This window comes from Nomascus leucogenys, chromosome 21, assembly GCF_006542625.1.
Source record: "Nomascus leucogenys isolate Asia chromosome 21, Asia_NLE_v1, whole genome shotgun sequence".
Classification (NCBI taxonomy): Eukaryota; Metazoa; Chordata; class Mammalia; order Primates; family Hylobatidae; genus Nomascus; species Nomascus leucogenys.
This window is the reverse complement of record NC_044401.1, coordinates 67544765-67567568: the sequence shown is the minus strand read 5'-3', so window position 1 is coordinate 67567568 and position 22804 is coordinate 67544765. Positions and strand designations below refer to the sequence as shown.

Sequence of the window (22804 nt, the reverse complement as noted above, 5' to 3'; positions counted from 1 at the left end):
GAATATGGGCAGACCACAACTGAGCAGAAAAACACCTAAGTTTTTAGAAGGAACGCTATTTCACTAGCATTATTTGCTCCTAAGTAAATCTCAGTTTTGTTCCCTTTAAGGAATTTTGAGAGCATTTTATATTTTTCAAAGGCAGGAGTCTTTACAGCATTCTACACTTTCCAAAGAGTTTTCACATGCATTATCTTTTTAAATTTTCCAGCCAGCCTTATAAAGTAGGTGGGCAAATTTATCCCCACATTCCAAAGAGGAGACAAAACTTAACTTGTGGTCAAATAACTGGCCTGGTATCCCAAATCTAAACAGAGGTAGGAGCGGGACCAGAACCTAGGTCTTTTCCCTCTCCTTGGTAAATTCAAATATGTCTTAAGATAATAAACCACATTCTAAACAGGTTTTGTTTTGTTTTGTTTTGTTTGTTTTTTGAGACAGAGTCTCACTCTTGCCCAGGCTGGAGTGCAGTGACACGATCTCAGCTCACTGCAACCTCCGCTTCCCAGGTTCAAGAGTTTCTCCTGCCTCAGCCTCCCGAGTAGCTGGGATTACAGGCGGGTGCCACCATGCCTGGCTAATTTTTTGTATTTTTAGTAGAGACAGGATTTCACCGTGTTAGCCAGGATGGCTGCGATCTCCTGACCTCGTGATCTGCCCGCCTCGGCCTCCCAAACTGCTGGGATTACACGCACCACCACATCCGGCTAATTCGGCCAACATGGCAAAACTCTGTCTCTACTAAAAATAGAAAAATTAGCCAGGCGTGGTGATGGGCGCCTGTAATCCCACTTACTTGGGAGGCTGAGGCAGGAGAATCGGATGGACCCAGGAGGCAGAGGTTGCAGTGAGCCAAGATCGTGCCACTGCACTCCAGCAAAGTAAGACTCTGTCTTAAAAAAAAAAAAAAAAAAAAAAAAAAAAAAAAAAGAATAAATAAACAATGGGCTGGTCATAGTGGCTCATGCCTATAATCCCAGAACTTTCGGAGGCTAAGGCAGGCAAATCACTTGAGTTTGAGACCATCCTGACCAACATGGTAAAACCCCATCTCCACTAAAAATATAAAAAACTAGCCAGGCGTGGTGGTGGGCACCTGTAATCCCACCCACTCAGGAGGCTGAGGCAGAAGGATTGCTTGAACCCTAGAGGCAGAGGCTGCCATCAGCCGAGATCATGCCACTGCACTGCACTCCAGCCTTGGTGACAGGGTAAGACTCCATCTCACAAAAAAAAAAAAGAATAGACAACGGTGCCTACTATACACCAAGAATTAGACAATTTGATCAAAACACACAATCTCATTCTCACCAGGAACATTCTATTTCATTTATATACAGAAGAGACATCATGCCGTAAGTACATGATCTCATTTTTCAGAAGTATAAAACATAAAGCTTTGCAGGAAGTATGAGAGAGGAGTTCTGTTTTGTGCTTGGGAAACTTCATGTCTAGAATACTGAATAAAGGGGAGAAAAAAGAAAGCCACGGGGTGTCTGTAAGAGCAGTACAGTTAGGCAGAACAGCCAATGAAATGGAAGGGAATGAACATCTATGTACTTTAGCTGTGCTAAGTGCTTTAAATACAATCACCTCCTGTAATATTATTTTTAAAAACTACCAAGTGTAAGCATAACTGAAATTAAAATATCCAAATGGAAAAACCCTATAGATCAAGATCTTTCAGAAAGACAACATACCTGTAACCGCTGCAACACTCCTGATCGTAAGTTTCCAAATCCATAGTGGCACTGCGGATTCAAAGCACTTTCTGATACCTCTTCATAGGGTGTCTGCTCAATTTCCCAATCAAACTCTTCATCGTCAACTACTTCCTCAGAAATCTCAGAAGCACCTGAATGTGTTAAATTTTAATTTTTTTAAGTATTGGATTTAAGTACAACTAGGGGAAGAAAAAGTATAGGAAAAAATGCCCACATAGATGTACCAAAAGACATGTACCAAATGTACCAAAACAATATTCATACCTCCACTATTCGTGATAGCAAAAAAAAAGAAAAAGAACCAAAAATGTGGTACATTCATACAATGGAATATTACATAGCAATGAAAGCAAACAAATCTCAGCTAGAATATGAATAAATCTCACAAAAATAATGTTAAGTGAAAGCAGCCAGACAAAAAGAACACATCCTGTATGACCTATATATGCAATGCAAAAACAGCCAAAACAGAGGATAGTGGTTACCCTGGAGAGAGGGCAAAGTAATGGAGAATACAGGATGGTATTCTTCAGGTGTTGGAAATGCTCCATTTCTTGACAGAGGTGGTGTTCACTTTACATCGGTGGTTCCCAAACTTTTTGGCAGCAGAGATTGGATTTGTGGAAGACAACTTTTCCACAGATCAAAGAGGTAAAGAGATAGTTTTGGGGGATGAAACTGTTCCACCTTAGATTATCAGGCTTTAGATTCTCATAGGGAGCACACGACCTAGACCCTTCGCAGGCACAGTTCACAGTAAGTTCATGCTCCTATGAGAATCTAATCTGATCTGACAGGAGCCAGAGCTCAGGCAGTAATACTCCTGGCCCTCCGCTCACCTCCTGTTGTGCAGCCAGGTTCCTAACGGGCCATGGATCAGTACTGGTCTGCAACCTGAGGGTTGGGGACCCCTGTTTTATGTAACTCACTGAACTGTATACTTCTGATCTTGGCTCAAGATTCTAATATTTTGCCAACCACAGAATGCTGTTTCAATTGGTCCAAAAATGTGAGTGATCTGGTTCAATAGGATTTTTAATGTCTTAATTATATCACCAAAGAAGCTATTTTCATACGGTTTCACATGACCACCTTATACCTGAAATATTTTCTTCGATTTCCTATTCACTATATCCCATTTCCCCTACAAATACACAGCATTCCAAATATTTCTCTTTATCTTAATTTCCTCCCAACTGCAATAAACATACCTATTTCTTCCACAAGTGGTTTTGCTGTCCTGGATTTTCTTGGTGCCAGAAGAGCAGTTAACATGTTCAGCCCCTCAAAATGCTGGCCAGGAGTTTCTTTGGGCAGGCGAATGGTAAAAATTCCTTAAAGATAAAATTGTTTTATGCTTAGATTAAAATATTTAAAAAGCTGGGCACAATAGTTCACACCAGTAATCCCAGTACTCTGGCAGTCTGAGGCAGGAGGATCATTTTAGCCCAGGAGTTCAAGACCAGCCTGGGCAACATAGCAAGACCCCATCTCTACAGAGAATAATAATAAAATCTTTTTAATTAAAAGAAAAAAATAAAATAGTCAAAGACTTCACAAATATATCTGAGAAATACATGTCTTGGTAAAACATAATTCTATTTTACAGAGCTCTAAAACTATGCCCGCATAGATTTGGTGAATACAAGTCAAGATAGAAAAAAGTTCTTAACAAGGGTTTTTCAGAAGCTGTCATTTCTATAAAAAATTATTAATCTGGCTGGGTACAGTGGCTCACGCCTGTAATCCCAGCACTTCGGGAGGCCGAGGCGGGCGGATCACGAGGTCAAGAGATCAACACCATCCTGGCCAACACGGTGAAACCCCATCTCTACTAAAAAATACAAAAATTAGCTGGCAGTGGTGGCACGTGTGCCTGTAGTCCCAGCTACACGGGACGCTGAGGCAGGAGAATCGCTTGAACCTGGGAGGAAGAGGTTGCTGTGAGCCGAGATCGCGCCACTGCACTCCAGCCTGGGCAACAGAGCGAGATTCTGTCTCAAAAAAAAAAAAAAAAAATTATTAATCTGTTAAAGCTACAGAATACTTTAGTCTTATACAGTATGACCTTCACCTACTGATAATATTAAAAATCCAAGTTAAAACTTCTAAAAATCAATGGCCTAAGAAGGTAATAGCTTAGAATTAACCAGGAGTTACTAATTAGACTTCTGGAAAAGGAGGAAAAAATCATAATACCTAATCCAATGGAGAATGGCAACAGTTTTAAAAACACACAGAATCTTAGATACAACAATTAAGGCTTAATAAGGTTTTCTGGCATGTCAGGAGATCTATCCTTAAAGCCTATGGCAGACTCAAATTCTATGTACTTCTTTTCTTTCCTTGACTGAGTTTATCAATCTTATTTAGGCTTCCCTGGGAACTTACTACATTATTTAGCACTTTTACATTTTAAAACATTTTGCCTCTTTCAGTGTACTGAACTGAATTCCAACATATCAACTACAACTCAGCCCAAATATCTCCGCATACACAATCTTAACTCCTGTGTACTTTTAAAATTTAATAATTTTGTTTCAATATGCAACTTACCTATAACTAAAAGCAGGTTTACTACCTAGAAAGGCAGTTTCACTATACTTCATTACACATTAATTACACTGCATTATGGGTTAGATCTCTGTCATTTAACCCACCCCCCCCCCATACCCTACCCTTAGCCTAGTTCACTGAGGTCAATAATCATTGAATAAAGTACACAAGAGTACACAACGTATTCTAAATCCGATGACAAAGGAAGCCAGTGGCTTCTATAAAGGAAAAATAAATGGGTTCATGGCTAGCTGAAATGAAGGGCTTATCAATCATGAGGAGAAAATTCAATTAGCCTTTAAATGCCACCCATGCATAGTTTCTCTCTCACCTACCTGTTACTGAAACTCAAGTTTGAAAATTATACCAGAAAGATTCCATTCATAAGCTCATAAGTCATCTACATTTTTTATGATCAATCATTTCACGTTCTAATTTTTACTTTTAAATGTCTACTAAATGTAGGGTAAGTACTCTAGGAAACAGAACCAAAGTAGTTAACTTTACTTTGAAGAACATCGTGAAATACTTTAAAAGACTTGGGGGAGGGGGGCGGGGAACATCAATAACAGGCACTAGACACTAAGAAACAAGAAAGAATGAAAGGAACAGATTGTATTTGAAAGACATCGAAAGGTCCCCAAGGTATCTTGAAAGATTATTATGTAAATAATGTGAAAAATCGCAAGAAATAAACTAACAAAAATTCCAAAGACAATACCTTTATCTGCATCATAGGATCCTTGCTCACTTCCATTTTCTACAATTCTTCCAGGAAGGGTTAATCTGCAGATTTAACACAGGTCTCATGAAGTCCTTAAATTATAACGTAACATAAGTGGCCATCCATACTTATAAACATTTAACCATCAAAATATATCAATCTTTTTTTAAGAAGTTCCTCAGTATTTCTTTCACATTTTAATAAACTAAATAAGTTAGATTCTTTCCCCAACTAAGAAAGTAGAAATTAGAGATGACTCATCTTTCTATTTGAATACCCATAGTCACCAATAAAAGATACTGAAAAAGAAAAGCCATAATAAATAGTTGTTAACACTATTGTTATAATACAAGCTGAGTATCCCTAATCTGAAAATCTGAAATGCTCCAAAATCTGAAACTTTTTGAGCACCAACACGACACCACAAAGTGGAAAACTCCACACTTGACCTCATGTGATGAGTCACAGTCAAAAAGCAGTCAAAATTTGGTTGCATACACAAAAGTATTAAAAATATTATATAAAGCTACCTTCTGGCTATGTGTATAAGGTGTATATAAAACAAATAAATTTTGTGTTTAAACTGGAGTTCCATCCCCAAGATATTTCATTATGTATGCACAAACATTCCAAAACTCTAGAAAATCTGAAATTTCAGATAAGGGACACGCAATCTGTACAGATAAGGGATACTCAATGGGAAACAATAAAGAAACATAAAACCAGCTGATTTTATCAGGCAAATTACTACTTTAAAAAAAAAGCAGAAAGCAGAAGTGTCAAATCTCATCATTATTATGTGGGGATTTACCCCTCTTTTGCACTAAAAGAAATGAAGTGATTGGCTGGGTGCGGCGGCTTACGCCTGTAATCCTAGCACTTTGGGAGGCCGAGGCGGGTCGGTAACCTTAGGTCAGGAGTTCAAGACCAGCATGGCCAACATGGAAAACCCTATCTCTACTAAAAATACAAAATTAGCCAGGCATAGTGGTGCATGCCTGTAACCCCAGCTACTCAGGAGGCTGAGGCAGAAGAATCACTTGAACCCAGGAGGGGGAGGTTGCGGTGAGCCAAGATCATTTGCCACTGCACTCCAGCCTGGGCGACAGAGTGAGATTCTGTGTCAAAAAAAAAAAAAAAGAAAAAAAAAGAAAAAAGAAATGAAGTGATTTCCCTGCTTCCAGTCTTACCGTAGTTCAATCAGTCTTCCACTGAGGCCCCAAAATAATTTTTCTAAAACAGGAATCTAATTGTCACTTTTCTATTTTAAAAAGCGTCTACGGCTGCCTGATGTTGCCTAGATAATTTAGACTTATCAGAAGGGCATATCAGGCCCACTCTATATCATTCCAAACTTGAAATTTGAGCTTCCTTTCCTTCCATGGGCCTCTCTCTTGTTTCCTACTAAATATGATTAAAAACAAAAACACCTGACAGCCCCAAAAGGCCCAGGACCTTTAATCCCAAGGTTTCATCAAGCTTCAATACATTTTCAGAATGAAAATCCCTCTAAGCCAGAATAACGGGTCAGTTTACGGATGAGTTTGTTATAATGGTTACAAATGCTAACTTTAGTGTCAGAATGTGAATTAACTCCTAGATCTGCCATTTACCAGATGTGTAACAACCTTCTTTGTACAAGTTAATTATTCTTCAAGAATCATAAATCCCTCTTCTGTAAAGGGGGGAAATAACAGCAACGATCCAAGCGTTACTATGAGCATGAAATGATAATGCAAAGAGCTTAGTGGCTGGCACAATAGGTGAGCATTCAGAAAATGCGAGCTATTATTACCAGCTCCCTTCCCCTAAACTCTATAAGCCTAGAGTTAAATTCTTTTTTTTTTTTTTTTTTTGAGACGGAGTCTCGCTGTCGCCCAGGCTGGAGTGCAGTGGCACGATCTCGGCTCACTGCAAGCTCCGCCTCCCGGGTTCATGCCATTCTCCTGCCTCAGCCTCCAGAGTAGCTGGGACTACAGGCGCCCACCACCGCGTCCAGCTAATTTTTTGTATTTTTAGTAGAGATGGGGTTTCACCGTGGTCTCGATCTCCTGACCTCGTGATCCACCCGCCTCGGCCTCCCAAAGTGCTGGGATTACAGGCGTGAGCCACCGCGCCCCGCCTAGAGTTAAATTCTTACTGCACAGGAAATCACATTCGCTTGCATGGTGCCTCCCCAGCTACACTCTCCATTCGTCAAGGAGAGGGACCAGGTTTTATTCATCCTTGGTAGAGCAAACTGTATGCTCTTTTTTTTTTTAGACAGAGTCTCGCTCTGTTACTCAGGCTGGAGTGCGATAGCGCAATCTTGGCTCACTGCAACCTTCGCCTCCCAGGTTCAAGCGATTCTCTCACCTCAAGCTGCCCAAGTAGCTAGGACTACAAGCGCATGCCACCAAGCCCAGATAATTTTTTTGTATTTTTAGTAAAGATGGGGTTTAACCATGTTGGTCAGGCCGGTCTCAAACTCCTGACCTCAAGTGATCTGCCCACCTCGGCCTCCTAAAATGCTGGGATTACAGGAGTGAGCCGCCACACCTGTGGGCAAACTGTATTATCAAAGAATGCCCATCTCACAGCACTCTTCCCAACCATGAAGGTCTATGTCCCCTCCCCTTAAAATTCAGCAGGCTCTGGGACTGTTTTGATGAATACAATAAAGCAGAAGTGACACCGGAATTAGACCTTTAACATATGAATTTGGGGGCAACAGTTGGGGGGGTCCCCACAAATAATCCATCCACGGCAACGGGTAAATAATAAAACCTCACTGTAACACTGTCCTAATAACAAATGAGATAATCCGTATAAAGCACTAACCTGGAGTAAAAATTCAATAAATATTTGCTACCACCATAATCATCTTCCTATTCTTCACATCTTGGCTTAAATATCGCCTCCCCAGAAAGGCTTTTCCTGACCACTTTATAAAACATGGGCCCCTTTTCATTCTGTATCAGTACACTTCTTTCTCCTCATAGCACACGCCACAATTAGGTACACTGTTAGTTTATTGTTTTCCTCTCCCCATTGTAAAGTACATGAGGGCAAGACTTTGTCTTGTTCAGCACAATAATCCCAACACTGAAACTCTATAAATAAACTAAAGAAATAAGTGAATTTAAAAACTGGAAAGTGCAATATATTCAAATAGGTACGTTATATGGTCTAAGGGAAATCTGAGCAAAACTGGTTCAGGAACAGTGAAAAAACCACCTTGACTGGTAGAGAAGGTTTGTATCACAAAAGTACTTGGGTGGGAAAAGTAGGCTGCAGCTACACTTGAGAAAGATTAGGAGGATGGATAAAGGGAAGGACAAGAGATTGGCAATGCTTTAGGATGAATATGCAGCAGCGGGTTCTGTGGAATGGGGTTAATAGCAGTGCTTATCCCTAAGGAACACTGTCAAAGTTAAATGAGATACAGCATCATAAAGCACTTAACGGAACTGCTTGTCCACCACACTGCGAGTTATCAGTGTTGGCTGCTACCAACGTTACGATTCTGCAAGGAGAATAATTTAAACTGATCAAGTGCTGACGGCTCCTCACGGAGACTTGGGGGAAACAACCACACTTCAGGGGCAAAACCAAACAGAAGAGCAGCAGACAGCAAGGAAGCAGGAGAACTAGGCTAATTTGGTGACAGGAGATCCAAAAAAGATAAGAATTTCAGAAAGTAGGGAACGAACAGGCAAGAGATGGATCAACAGAAGGCGGCCTGGACAAAGTTAAAAGGACCGACGGGTTGGGAAGTCACCGGGATGTCAGCGCGCGCCGTTCCGAGGGAGGGAGAGACTGGGAGAGCAAACGCGGAGTGAAAGGAAAGAACAGAACAAGTCAGAACGAGACGAGAACTAGGGCGACAGGGCAGAAACGGGAAAGTGACACGGTCCAAACGTCACTTTTTCAAGTGATTCCGCAATCCTTTGACATGGGATTTAAGAAAGCTCAAGAAGGAAAGCTCAAGAAGGTGCAGCATCTAAAACGCACCCCTGGAAGAGGGCACGTCCCTGGCACCAAGAGAAGCTGCGGAAACGTCGGGAAAAGGCATTCGCGCAATCGAGCACTGCTCCCTCGACCTTGCATTTTCCCTCTAAAGCAGCTATCTAACGAATGCGTCTTTCCTGCGGCCAGGCACCCCGCACTCACCTGAGAAAGTATGGCTTGGCGTAGAACTTGAAGTCGGACCCCTCGAAGTAGACGTCGAACTCGGAGACCCGGGCGTAGGGCACGCGGATGGCGATAGTCAGGAAGTCCGGATCCTGGCTGAGGTCGAACGCCGGGGTCAGCATCGCCGCACCGGACGCAAGGGCCGGCGCCGCTGGCTCTCACTGCCGCTGCGTTCCCGCCACGCAAACTCTCCAACTCCCCACGCGCAGGAACTCGCGCTGTGAGGGACGGAGCTTCCGGCTCGAGGCGGAAGTGCTCGCGCGTGAGGCAGGAAGTCTCGCCCCACGCCGATCTCCATGGAGACGGGACGCCGTTCGAGGAGAGGAGGAACTTTCAAAACGGCCGGGCGGAGAAAGGGCGTGGCGAGTGGTGCCTGGGCGCCGGCGTTGAACCGACGGGATGACTAGCAACCGAGCCTTTTTCGAGGTTCTTAGAGATGATTTTAACAGCACTGGCTTGACAGGTAAACAGACGTGCGTTTGAATCGCTTCCTGGCCACAACTTCCCAGCTGTAAGACCTTGGGAAAGATACAAAACCTCTCTATATCTTCTGTAAAACCCGGAAAATATGAGAACCTAGCCCCATAGAAATGCTGCTGTGAGGGTAGCATGAAATTGTGCATGTAGAACTCTAGTAACGAACTTGGCAAGTTGTCAGCGCTTGATGTGCTGAAGTAGTCACCGCAGTAGCCACAGCAGCGCCGTTACAGTGGTTTCCCTTAGTTCTCACCTGCCTTGTGAACAATTCCTCTTACACTTTCCCATTCCTCCCTCTCTCTTTCCACTTCTCTTTTTCTGCAGCTCTCTCTCTCATTCTTAACCGCTTATTTGAAGAGTTTTCTCTTTAACAGAGCGTCTGTCCCACTAATCTCATCTAATCTACGCTGCAAACTCTAAAGAAAACGTCTCAGAGAGGTTAAGCAGTATGTTTTATAACCATGCATTTTACAGTGATTAGAACTCAGAACGTTTGACTCTTAAACCGTGTCGGTGACTGCATTCACAAATTAAGGTCCCTCTGTATTCCCCTTCTTTCCTTTTTCTCACTCTTGTCCTTACACTTGTCTGAGGACATCTTTTCTGTCGTTTTTTTCTACTTGTCTTTCCTGTATTTTCTCCCTTTGGAGTGTGCCCCTTACACTCTCTCAGTGCCTCTCCCACTAGTCTCCCTCTTCCCCCACATATTCCCTTGGCCTTTCCACACATGTTGTTTCCTGTTATTCCACCACTAATTAGAATAATCGAGTTGTATTTATTCCGTGGTTCTAAGTATCAGTGGAAAAAGGATGAAAGTAATCTCCTAGGACAGTGGAGATAACCGGAAAACTTCAAAAGTCTTTTCAATCTCCAGCTGTTTTATGGTTCTAAGGAAACATTCTTGAAACTTCATTAGGACTCAAAAAAAAAATTAATAGTAACGGGGCAAACATTAACTGAATACTATGTGCCAGCACTGCAGCAAACCCTTTATAATGATCTCATTCTGCCTCCTGACCGCTCTATGAAGTAGGCATTATATATTCCCTTGGCTTGCACAGGATCTCACAGCTAGTAAGTGGTGCAATGAGAATTGAAACCCAGGTGAGTCTGATTCCTAGGCCCAGGCTCTACACAATTACAGAGTTGACTCCCTCTGTTATTACCAGCTACTTCCTTTGTTTCACATGCTAAGGCCAAGCCTGCCTGCTTTAGACCATACTGAGCCTTACAAGTAATAGGCACTCAGTATTGACAATGAATTGATGCCAACTTTGATTTAGTAAAGCTCTCAAAAGGTCCCTTGAGATAGGCCTGTGACTAAACTATTCCAAGTTAGCTTCTGTACAAAGAATCTTGGCCGGGTGCGGTGGCTCACGCCTGTAATCCCGACACTTTGGGAGGCCGAGGGGGTTGGATCACCTGAGGTCAGGAGTTCAAGACTAGCCTGGCCAAGATGGTGAAACTCTGTCTCTACTAAAAATACAAAAATTAGCTGGGCATGGTGGTGTGCACCTATAATCCCAGCTACTCAGGAGGCTGAGGCAGGAGAATCCCTTGAACCCAGGAGGCAGAAGTTGCAGTAAGCTGAGATTGTGCCATTGCACTCCAGCTTGGGTGACAAGAGTGAAACTCCGTCTCAAAAAAAAAAAAAAAAGAAAGAATCTTTACATCTACCATGGGACCTCATTCCTGTAGGTCACAAGCATTAATATTTTTAAATTATTAATGCCAGAGAATCAACTGAAACAAGCTATGCTATCCATGAGGAAATTCTAATTGAAAGCACTTTGCAAACTAGAGCTGTGCATTTCCTGGGTACTTTATTATGTGTCTGGCAACACACACACAGGACTGCAACACAGAAAAACAGACAACACGGTTCAGTGCTGCTGTCATTATAAGAAATATATATTGCATCTGCTAAATCACAAAATACTGGTAGTTTCAAGCGTATAACAAGGTTTTGTTGTTTTGGGTTTCTGTTGGTTTTTGTTTTCTTGCAGGCAATAGTTCTCTTATTTTTGCATTTCTAATTAGTGGTAAATATAAGTTATAGATTCATTCTCACTTAAGAACATAAAGTTCCTTTTGGCTGCCATGCAGCTTTGGTTCTTTCTCCTGCTTCCTCAAAGGCAGTCCTTCTAGCTATCACTTCAGACCCTTTTCTATTTCTACATCCATTTCTATGGACCCTGTTGCTTTGTGTTTAGACCCACCCACTTTATGTGGGCACATTCTCACACTATGCAGAATTACTTCTGCAACATGCTTTTTTTCCTACTTTGGTTCATTTTTGAGACATAGCTATATTGATTCGTAGATCAAATTGAGTTTCTATTTCTGAATACAGACATTGCTTGAGAATAAAGACATTATTTTAATGTTTTAAATTAGCTCTGGTTTAGAGGGGAAAAATAGGAATGCAATTTTTCATCATTTTTGAGCATTCAAATGTTGCAGTATTTTTTATCTTTTCATTTTCTGAAAGCTTACTTTTGAATGGCCTTCCACTGTTTTAAAAATAGTTTTTCCTTCTGGCCTACAGAGGACATGAAATAAAATAATAAGATAAAGTTTTTTCCATGACCAACTTATGTAGGACAAGTATGTAACCCATCATCTTTCATTATATTAAATTGGTCCCTCCTCTGGTCTAACAACCCTGATTGTGATCCATAAGCTTCCAAATTAAATATTAAATTAAAAATGGTTTTTATAAACAGTTCCAATGTCAGCTTTATTACCAAGTTCTATTGTTAAGTCTTTTAATGGTGAAATACTCCTTGTTTCCAGAAGGTGGCATGCATATAGATGATTAAAACAATGTTATCTCAAAGAATGGAGTTTTAACCTATGTTGAAAAATAGCTTCCTGAATAAGTTGTTTATAGCGCTAGTTCATTCTTTGAGCTATTTTGGGGAGGTGGTGGAATCTTACATGTTACTTGCAAACTACATCTTAAGCACTGTTATTATTTTGGCATACATCTTTTCAGACTCCTATTCATAAAAGTATGGGAAGTATTTTCAACAAAATAATGTCATAATCTATATTTGCTTTCTTCACTTAATATGGGATTACAGGTTGGGCACGGTCACTCATGCCTGTAATCCCAGCACTTTGGGAGGCCTAGGCAGGTGGATCACTTGAGGTCAAGAGTTTGAGACTGCTGTGGCCAACATGGGAAAACCTTGTTTCTACTAAAAATACAAAAAAATTAGCCAGGTGTGGTGGCACCACCTGTAATCCCAGCCACTCAGAAGGCTGTGAGGCAAGAGAATCCTTTGAACCTGGGAGGTGGAGGTTGCAGTGAGCCAAGATTGCACCATTGCACTCCAGCCTGGGCGACAGAGCAAGACTGCATCTCTCTCTATATATATATAAATACATATATGGCACTACAATATTTCCATTTGACTACATTTTTGTCAAGAATAAGTTTATCCACAATTGTACTCTTTTGTTTTTTTCAGAGACAGGGTCTTGTGCTGTTTCCCAGGTTGGAGTGCGGTGGCAGGATCATAGCTCACTGCAGCCTCAACCTCCTAAGCTCAAGCAACCCTCCCACCTCAGCCTCCCAAGTAGCTAGGACTACAGGTATGTTTCACCACACGCAGCTAACTTTTTTTTTTTTTTTTTAGTAGAGACGGGATCTTGCTATGTTGCCAAGGCTGGTCTCAAACTCCTGGCCTCAAGCAATCTTCCCACTTCAGCCTCCCAAAGCACTGGAATTATAAAAGTGAGCCAACACTCCTGGCCTAGTGTTATAACTCTTAAAAACAGAATTGAACGCAGTGATGATTCATTTTAAGAAAGGAAAAAAATAAAACTAATACTAGGATCACGAAACTAGAATAAAAATACAAAAGTTAGAATACAAACTAGATAACACATTTTGAAGTTTGAAAAAAAAATCCTTTTGTATAACAGTGGTAATACAATGGGACTCATGGGGTTTTTATTTAAATTTATTTTATTTTAGGTTCCGGGGTTCATGTGCAATTCTGTTACTTGGATATGTTGCATAATGGTGGGGTTGTCCTTCTATTTAGCCATCACCCAAATAGTGAACACAGTACCCATTAGGTAATTTTTCAGCCCTTACCCCTCTCACTCTTCCCCCCTTTGGAGTCCCCAGTGTCTACTCTTTCCATCTTCATGTTCGTGTGTACCCATTGTTTAGGCTCCTACTTATAAATGAGAACTTATAGTATTTGATTTGCTATTTCTGAGTTATTTCACTTAAGATAATGGCCTCCAGCTCCAACCATATTGCTGCGAAGGACTTGATTTCATTCTTGTTTATGGCTGCATAGTATTTCACGGTGTAATTATACCACATTTTTTATTTTATTTATTTATTTGAGACAGAGTCTCGCTCTGTCACCCAGCCTGGAGTGCAGTGGCGCAATCTCGGCTCACTGCAACCTTTGCCTACCGGGTTCAAGCAGTTCTCCTGCCTCAGCATCCCGAGTGGCTGGGACTACAGGCGTGTGCCACCACACCCAGCTAATTTTTTGTATTTTTAGTAGAGACGGGTTTCATCATGTTGGCCAGGCTGGTCTTGAACTCCTGACCTCAAGTGATCCACCCGCCTCGGCCTCCCAAAGTGCTGGGATTATAGGCATGAGCCACTGCACCCAGCCACCACATTTTCTTTATCCAGTCAACCACTGGTGGACACTTAGGTTGATTTCATGACTGCTGTCGTGAATAGTGCTGCAATACACATATGAGTACTGGTTTCCTTTTTTTTTTTTATGAGATGGAATCTTGCTGTGTTGCCCCGGCTGGAGTGTAATGGTGTGATCTTGGCTCACTGAAACCTCTTCCTCCCGAGTTCAAGTGATTCTCCTGCCTCAGCCTCCTGAGTAGCTGGGACTACAGGTGTGCACCTGGCTAATTTTTTTTGTATTTTAGTAGAGATAGGATTTCACCATGTTGCCCAGGCTGGTCTCGAACTCCTGAGCTCAGGCAGTCCGCCCACCTTAGCCTCCCAAAGTACTAGGATTACAGGCATGAGCTACCGCACTCAGCCAAGTGTCTTTTTGTAATATAACGATTTCTCTTCCTTTGGGTAGATACCCAGTAGTGGGATTGCAAGTTCAAATTATATTTCTATTTTTATTTATTTGAGAAATCTCCATACTGTTTTCTGTAGAGGTTGTACTAATTTCCATCCCCACCAACAGTGCATAAGCATTCCCTTCTCTCCACATCCATGCCAACATCTGTTGTTGTTTGACTTTCTAATAATGGCCATTCTGACTGGTGTTAAGATAATGTCTCGTTGTTTTAATTTACATTTCTCTAATTAGTGATGTTGAGCATTTTTTCTTGTTTATTGGCTACTCGTATGTCTTCTTTGGAGAAATGTCTGTTCGAGTCCTTTGCCCACTTTTTACTGGGTTTTTCCCCCTTGTTGAGTTGTTTGAGTTCCTTGTAAATTCTGGATATTAGTCTTTTGTTGGAGGCATAATTTGCAAAAATTTCCTGCCATTGATACCCTGAGTTTTGCAATTCCAAGCTATAAACTGCTTCTAAGAGGACACAAATAAATTCATGGGTAACTGACAGATAAATACAGGACTGTAAAAGAGGTTTAAGGGATGGTCCCAACAGGATGTAGACTAAGAAGACCATGAGTCTGACACTGGTGATCTCCAGTGGTTTTCAAACCCCTCTGGATTTAAGTGCAGCTATTTTTGTTCTTTTCTCCAATCCGTTAGCCCATTCACATTACAGTTGTTAAGAGTTAAACTTGCTAAGGAGCACAGTGTTAGCACTAATGTAGCATAGTAATGAGTGTTTCAGGGAGGATTCAGCCCAATTCCAATTTTGCACAAGTTGAATAAAGCTCCGAAGAAAATCCAGAATGGCTACAGCTGACATAAGAGTGTTTTTTGACAAGATTTCTGAGCAATGTACCTAAGGGCTTAGTGATATATATTTCAAGATGCCAGTCTTATCCCATTAAATGAAATGCAGGATTACAAAAGAGTGCTAACTGAACAGCATTTCAAGCCTCCTTCATTGTTTAACATCATATTTTGAAAAGACATCTGCAAAAGGTACTATTCTGATGCCCTGCCCAGATTCCCTTTATGGAGCCAGGAAGCTCATCTGTCACTAGCAGTGAATGTAATGGCTTGCCACTGATCCTGCCAAAGAATTGCCTTAGCGCACGGTTTCTTCACCCCAGTATTTTGTGCAGGATCATTCTTTGTTGCAGAAGCCTGTCCTATGCACTGTAGGATGTTTAGCAGCATCCTTATCCTCTAATCTCTCAATACAAGCACGAGTTTTCCTGGTGTGACAATCACAAAACATCTCCAGACTTTGCCAGATGCCCACAAGGGGACAAAATTGCCCCGGGCTGAGAACAGCTGCTCTAGATTGATAGAAGAAACCTCCAGGATTTAATTACTACCACCACCACCACTACCCCCTTGCCCAGGCCTGCAATCGTGAGGAGTGTTATGGGGTTCAGAAGACCACCTCAAAAGGGAAGGTGACTCTGTGGCATGGCTTATGCTCCAGAGTTTTGTTTTGTTTTTTTTAATGGAATCAGGCCAAGGCTAGATTTTCCCAAAACCCACATCTTTCTTTGGCTGTCTTCCGTTTTCCCATTCCCTTTCACCTCCTCCTTAATAAATTTCTCCAGGGAACCCTTCCTCATAGATCACATGCATCAAAATATCTCAGGATCTGGTTGGGTACAGTGGTTCACACCTGTAATCTCAGCACTGTGGGAGGCAGGAGTGGGCGGATCACCAGAGGTCAGGAGTTCAAGACCAGCCTGGCCAACAGGGAGAAACCACGTCTCTACTAAAAATACAAAAATAGGCTGGGCATGGTGGCTCATGCCTGTAATCCCAGCACTTTGGGAGGCCGAGGTGGATGGATCACCTGAGGTCAGGAGTTCGAGACCAGCCTGGCCAACATGATAAAACCCTATCTCTACTAAAAATACAAAAATTAGCTGGGCATGGTGGTGGGCACCTGTAATCCCAGCTACTCGGAAGGCTGAGGCAGGAGAATCGCTTGAACCTGGGAGGCGGAGGTTGCAGTGAGCCGACATTGCACCAGTGCACTCCAGCCTAGGCAACAAGAGTGAAACTCCATCTCAAAAATAAATAAATAAAAAAAAATACAAAAATTAGCCGGGCGTCTTGGCGCATGCCTGTAGTCCCAGCTACTTGGGAGGCTGAGGCGGAGAATTGCTTGAACCGGGGAGGTACAGGTTGCAGTGAACGGAGATCACACGACTGCGCTCTAGCCTGAGCGACAGACAAGACTCTGTCTCAAAAAAAAAAATCTCTCAGGATCTGCTTCTAAGGAACCTGACCCATGACCACACTTAAGGAACCCGTTAAACATTCTTCACACTCCTGCTAAATTACTGGAGAAAAGTTTCTACAATACTCATGGAGAACAGCTGATTCAAGTCTTCATCTTACTTTTTAAAAAGTTCTTACAGTCTAGTTATCCTTAGCCTAACTAATGTTTTCCTTGATTCAGAGTGAACATATTTTTATTTTTATTATAATTTTTTTGAGGTGGAGTCTCGCTCTATCACCCAGGCTGGAGTGCAGTGGCACAATCTTGGCTCACTACAATCTCCGCCTCCTGGGTTCAAGGGATTCTCCCGCCTCAGCCTCCCAAGTAGCTGGGATTATAGGCACACGCCACCATGCCCGGCTACTTTTTGTATTGTTTAGTACAGACGGGTGTGAAAATATTTTTAGTTCCTCATGCAGAAATGATTTAAATGTACCTTTTTTGGCTAGAAAGATTGTGGTGGGATTGTAAACTGGTATAACTACCTTAAAAAATTGTTTGGCAGTATCTACTAAGGCTAAACATATGTGTACCTTGAAATTCCTCTTTTATACATAACAGAACTGAAGTAATATTCCGTCGAGAGACATGTACCAGAGGGTTCATGGATACATTATTCATAATAATCAAAACTGGATACAATTCAAGTGCTCATTCAGAGTAGAATGGGCAGAGCTGGGCACGGTGGCTCACGCCTGTAATCCCAGCACTTTGGGAGGCCGAGGCGGGCAGATCACGAGGTCAGGAGATTAAGACCATCCTGGCTAACACGGTGAAACCCCGTCTCTACTAAAAATACAAAAAATTATCCGGGCATGGTGGCGGGGCCTGTAGTCCCAGCTACTTGGGAGGCTGAGGCAGGAGAATGGCGTGAACCCAGGAGGCGGAGCTTGCAGTGAGCCGAGATCGCGCCACTGCACTCCAGCCTGGGCGACAAAGCGAGACTCTGTCTCAAAAAAAAAAAAAAGAGTAGAATGGGCAAGGGCCAGGTGTAAGGGCCAGGTGTGGTGGCTCACACCTGTAATCCCAGTGCTTTGGGAGGCCAAGGTGGGCAGATCACCTGAGGTCAGGAGTTCGAGATCAGCCTGACCAACATGGAGAAACCCCATCTCTACTAAAAATAACAAAATTAGCCAGGCGTGGTGGCACATGCCTGTAATCCCAGCTACTCAGAAGGCTGAGGCAGGAGAATCACTTGAACTTGGGAGGCGGAGGTTGCAGTGAGCCATGATCACGCCATTGGAATCCAGCCTGGGCAACAAGAGTGAAACTCCTCCTCAAAAAAAAAAAGAGTAGAATGAGCAAATTGTGGTATATTCACTCAATATTGCCACACAGCAGTAAGAATAAATTACTGCTATGCATGGCAACATACATGAATCACATCAGGCACATTAAGTCAAAAAGGCAAGACCCAAGAGAGTATATATTAGATATTTCCACTTATACAAAATTCAAAAACAGGCAAAACCAGTGTATGCTCATAGATGTGAGAATAGTGATTACATCTGTGTGAATGGTTATTGAGGGGACATGAGACAGCCCGCTGGAGTACTGAAAATTTGGTTTTTATCTTAGTTTGAATGGGAATTATATGAGTGTATTCATACATAAAAATTCATAGAGCCATGGATTTAAGATTTGTGCACATTACTCTGTGTAATATCTCAATAAAAAAGAGAATCTGTGGATGCCCGGACAACAGTCAGAAGACTCTGGATGCTGAGAAGGGACGCTGCTGCTGTTGGCTCACAGCTGTGTTCCTCACAGGGCACTGCCCTTACCTAGCAAGAACTACCTTATCCAGTTACCCTCCTCCAGAGGGCTGATGTGGATACAAAGGCCTTAACTCCTTGCCCCAATATGAGACAACTCCGAAAAGGCTGTTAAATACTGAAGAAGAAAAAAGTCTGGCCGGGCGCGGCGGCTCACGCTTGTAATCCCAGCACTTTGGGAGGCCGAGGCGGGCGGATCACGAGGTCAGTAGATCAAGGCCATCCTGGCTAACACAGTGAAACCCCGTCTCTACTAAAAAATACAAAAAAAAAAAGAAAGAAAAAAGTCATCCCAACTCCAGAGCTCCTGGTAGAAATGGTATGGCTGGGCGCGGTGGCTCATGCCTGTAATCCCAGCACTTTGGGAGGCCAAGGCAGTTGGATCACGAGGTCAGGAGATCGAGACCATCCTGGCTAACATGGTGAAACCCCGTCTCTACTAAAAATACAAAAAATTAGCCGGGCTTGGTGGTGGGTGCCGGTAGTCCCAGCTCCTAGGGAGGCTGAGGCAGGAGAGTGGCATGAACCCGGAGGCAGAGCTTGCAGTGAGCTGAGGTCGCACCACTGCACTCCAGCCTGGGTGACAGAGCGAGACTCCATCTCTTTGTATAGGTGTATCTCCAAAAGCATCCCCCAAAACCATCTGCACTCAACTTTCCTTCTTAGAGTCTTAGACTGGAATGCTGACCTTCCCTTCAATACTGAAATTCCCCAAATTAACTCTGCAGCCTCCTTCTTGATTTTCCTGCAGTGTCCTTTCCCGGCATTTCTTCACTGAGGGGTCTTAAAGCCATGAGTTTGCCTGTACAGTCATGTGCCCCATAATGACTTTCCAGTCAACAACAGACCACATATAAGATAGTGGCCCCATAAGATTATAATACTGTATTTTGACTGTACCTTTTCTATGTTTAGGTATATTTAGATATACAAATACCTATCATTCTGTTACAGTTTCCTACATTATTTAGTACAGCAACATGCTGTGCAGGTTTGTTGCCTAGGAGCAAAAGCCTACACCATACTGCTCAGGTGTATAGGAGGCTAGGCCATTCAAGTTTGTAAGTATGCTCTGATGTTCATGCAATCACTTAAAGACATAATCACTCAATGACACAATTTCCAGGACGTGTCCCTGTCATTACATGATGCATGACTTGACTTTAAAAATCCATCCAGGCATGGTGGCTCATGCCTGTAATCCCAGCACTTTGGGAGGACAAAGCAGGAGGATCACTTGAGGCCAGGAGTTCAAGACCAACTTGGACAACAGATTGAGACTCTGTCTCTACAAAAAAAAATTTTTTTTTTAAGTAGCTGGGGCTGGGCACAGTGGCTCCACACCTGTAATCGCAGCACTTTGGGAGGCTGAGGCGGGCGGATCATTTCAGATCAGGAGTTCTAGACCAGCCTGGTCAACATGATGAAACCCCGTCTCTACTAAAAATACAAAAAAATTAGCCGGGTGTGCTGGCACATGCCTGTAATCCCAGCTACTGGGGAGGCTGAAGCAAGAGAATCACTTGAACCCGGGAGACGGAGGTTGCAGTGAGCTGAGATCATGCCACTGCACTCCAGCCTGGGTGAAACAGTGAGACTCCATCTCAAAAAAAGAAAAAAAAATTAGCTGAGTGTGGTGGCATGCACCTGTAGTCATACCTACTTGGGAGGCTGAGACAGGAGGATCGCTTAAGCCCAGGAGGTTGAGGCTTCAGTGAGCTATGATTGCACTGCTGCACTCCAGCCTAGGCAGCACAGCGAGACCCTGTCTCTAGGGGGAAAAAAATCCATTGCCAGGGCGTTCTATCTTCCTGAATGTCTTTTGATTATTGCAGCCTCCCAAAAGAAAGCCAATCTTGTTGAAGGAAAAAAAAAAACAAAACAAAACAAGCTCTAAGTAGGAGGAAAATTGGCCCTCCTGCAATTTGAAACTATTTCTGTAGATTATACGTATTGTAAACTCATTACAGGCACTTCTCTGTAAAGTTAAAATAGTATAACTGGCTTGTTTGATATTGTTTTCCCAGAAGAGTTCACATTAGTTGCTTTTTTTCCAAAATAAGGACCAATCCTTTCAACAAGATGCCTTAGTGTTTAAAATGCAGTTAGCAATTTTGTTATTGTCAATTGTACATAATCAAAACATGCCTTCAGATCCTTCTTCTAATCTTCTTCTTTTCATTTGTGCTCCATTCTCCGCGCTGCTTTTTGCATATGCTCTGCAAGTGTTCATTCATCCTTCCATTTCCTTGAACTTCTTTTCCCTACGTTGACATTTTCTTTGTTTCATATCAGTTTTTTTGATTTTTTTTTTTTTTTTTTTTTTTTTTTGCCTTATAGGTTTTGTTTATTTACACTTGCTTTTTGTGGTCACTTCAGTATTTAACAGCCTTTTGGTTGTGATTTTTTTTTTCTCTTCTTATTTTTTTTCCTTTGGTTGTGATTTTCAAATTGTACTTTATAGCCAATTAAGCATATACTCTCTTTAGATAAGACATGAAGAAACCGTTTCTGGCCGGCCGCAGTGGCTCACGCCTGTAATCCCAGCACTTTGGGAGGCTGAAGCGGGAGGATCACGAGGTCAGGAGATCGAGACCATCCCGGCTAACACGGTGAAACCCCGTCTCTACTAAAAATACAAAAAAAATTAGCCAGACATGGTGGCGGGCGCCTGTAGTCCCAGCTACTTGGGAAGCTGAGATAGGAGAATGGCGTGAACCCGGGAGGCAGAGCTTGCAGTGAGCCGAGATCACGCCACTGCACTCCAACGAGACTCCGTCTCAAAAAAAAAGAAAAAAAAAAGAAACCATTTCTACTGGGAGCTCTGGAGCTGGGATGGCTTTTTTCCTCTTCAGTTTTTAACAGCATTTTCAGAGTTGTCCCATATTGAGGCAAGGAGGAAGGCCTTTGTATCCACATATACTCTCTTATCTAAATTTATCTTTAGATAAGACATGAAGAAACAAGAAAATGTAAACATGTCTTCTTGGCTTCAGAAGTCTCCAGCCTCTGGGGTAGTGTCTGAACAGATGCTGTAGAGCCAGTTGCCTTCATCATCACAGTTTGTGGGATAATTTGTTTTTTTTATTTCAGAAAACAATGGTTAGGTTCTTCCTTTTTCCTCTGGGCAACGCTGCCCCCAAATCATGATAAATTGACGGTCTAAATTAAATCAGCAACAATAATAGCTGGTATTTATTGGTTGCTTGTTGTATAGTAGCCTTTTTTCTAAGTGATTTGCTAACAATATCACTATTTCATCCTCCTATCATTTCTATGAGAAAAAGTGTTATCATGTCACCACCACCACCACCACCATTGTGTAAATGAGGAAACTTGGATATGGAGAGGTTGAGTGATTATCCCAAGTCACATGGCTAGTAAATGACACAGCCTGGATTGTGACCGCTGAGCTTATCCAGACTCCTGCCTATATTCTTTTTTTTTTTTTTTTTTTTTTTTTTTTTTAAGACACAGTTTCACTCTGTCACCCAGGCTGGAGTGCAGTGGGGCATTCTTGGCTCACTGTAACCTCCACCTCCCAGGTTCAAGCGATTCTCATGCCTTAGCCTCCCAAGTAGCTGGGACTACAGGCGCACACCACGAAGCCTGGCTAATTTTTGTATTTTTAGTAGAGATGGGGTTTCACCATGTTGGTGAAGGCTGATCTCGAACTTCTGACCTCATGTGGTTTGCCCACCTCAGCCTCCCAAAGTGCTGGGACTACAGGCATGAGCCATCGCGCCCAGCCATCCTGCCTGTAGTCTGTAAAACATGTGTTTCTGTTCTTTATGCTATGGGAAGAGAGAAGGAGAAGACAGTGAAGATAATAAAAGAGGAAAGAAATCTTTCCTAATCTCAAATAATTTAGACTTCAGTTATGAAAATAAAACACAGAAGCATTCACATTTGTGACAGCCAGTTTCTAAAGATGCCCCCTCCCACCATGAGCACTACACCCAACACTTACCCCCACCTTGTGTAGCACCCTCCCAGAATGAATCTGAGTTGGCCCTGTGAAGCGAACAGAA

General features: G+C 42.4%; 1 protein-coding gene across 1 annotated transcript in view; it reads right to left on the bottom strand.

The window, feature by feature from the left end:
* Window positions 1-9439, bottom strand: part of SHQ1 (SHQ1, H/ACA ribonucleoprotein assembly factor) — a 104759-nt gene extending 95320 nt beyond the window's left edge. Inside the window, exons 1-4 of the mRNA XM_030801568.1 lie at window positions 9157-9439; window positions 5002-5066; window positions 2936-3058; window positions 1701-1855 (exon numbers count right to left, since the gene is read on the bottom strand). Of these exons, the coding sequence (XP_030657428.1) occupies window positions 1701-1855; window positions 2936-3058; window positions 5002-5066; window positions 9157-9299 (486 nt within the window). The 5' untranslated portion in view covers window positions 9300-9439. The remainder of the gene's footprint in view (window positions 1-1700; window positions 1856-2935; window positions 3059-5001; window positions 5067-9156) is intronic.
* Between the last annotated feature and the right edge of the window lie 13365 nt (window positions 9440-22804).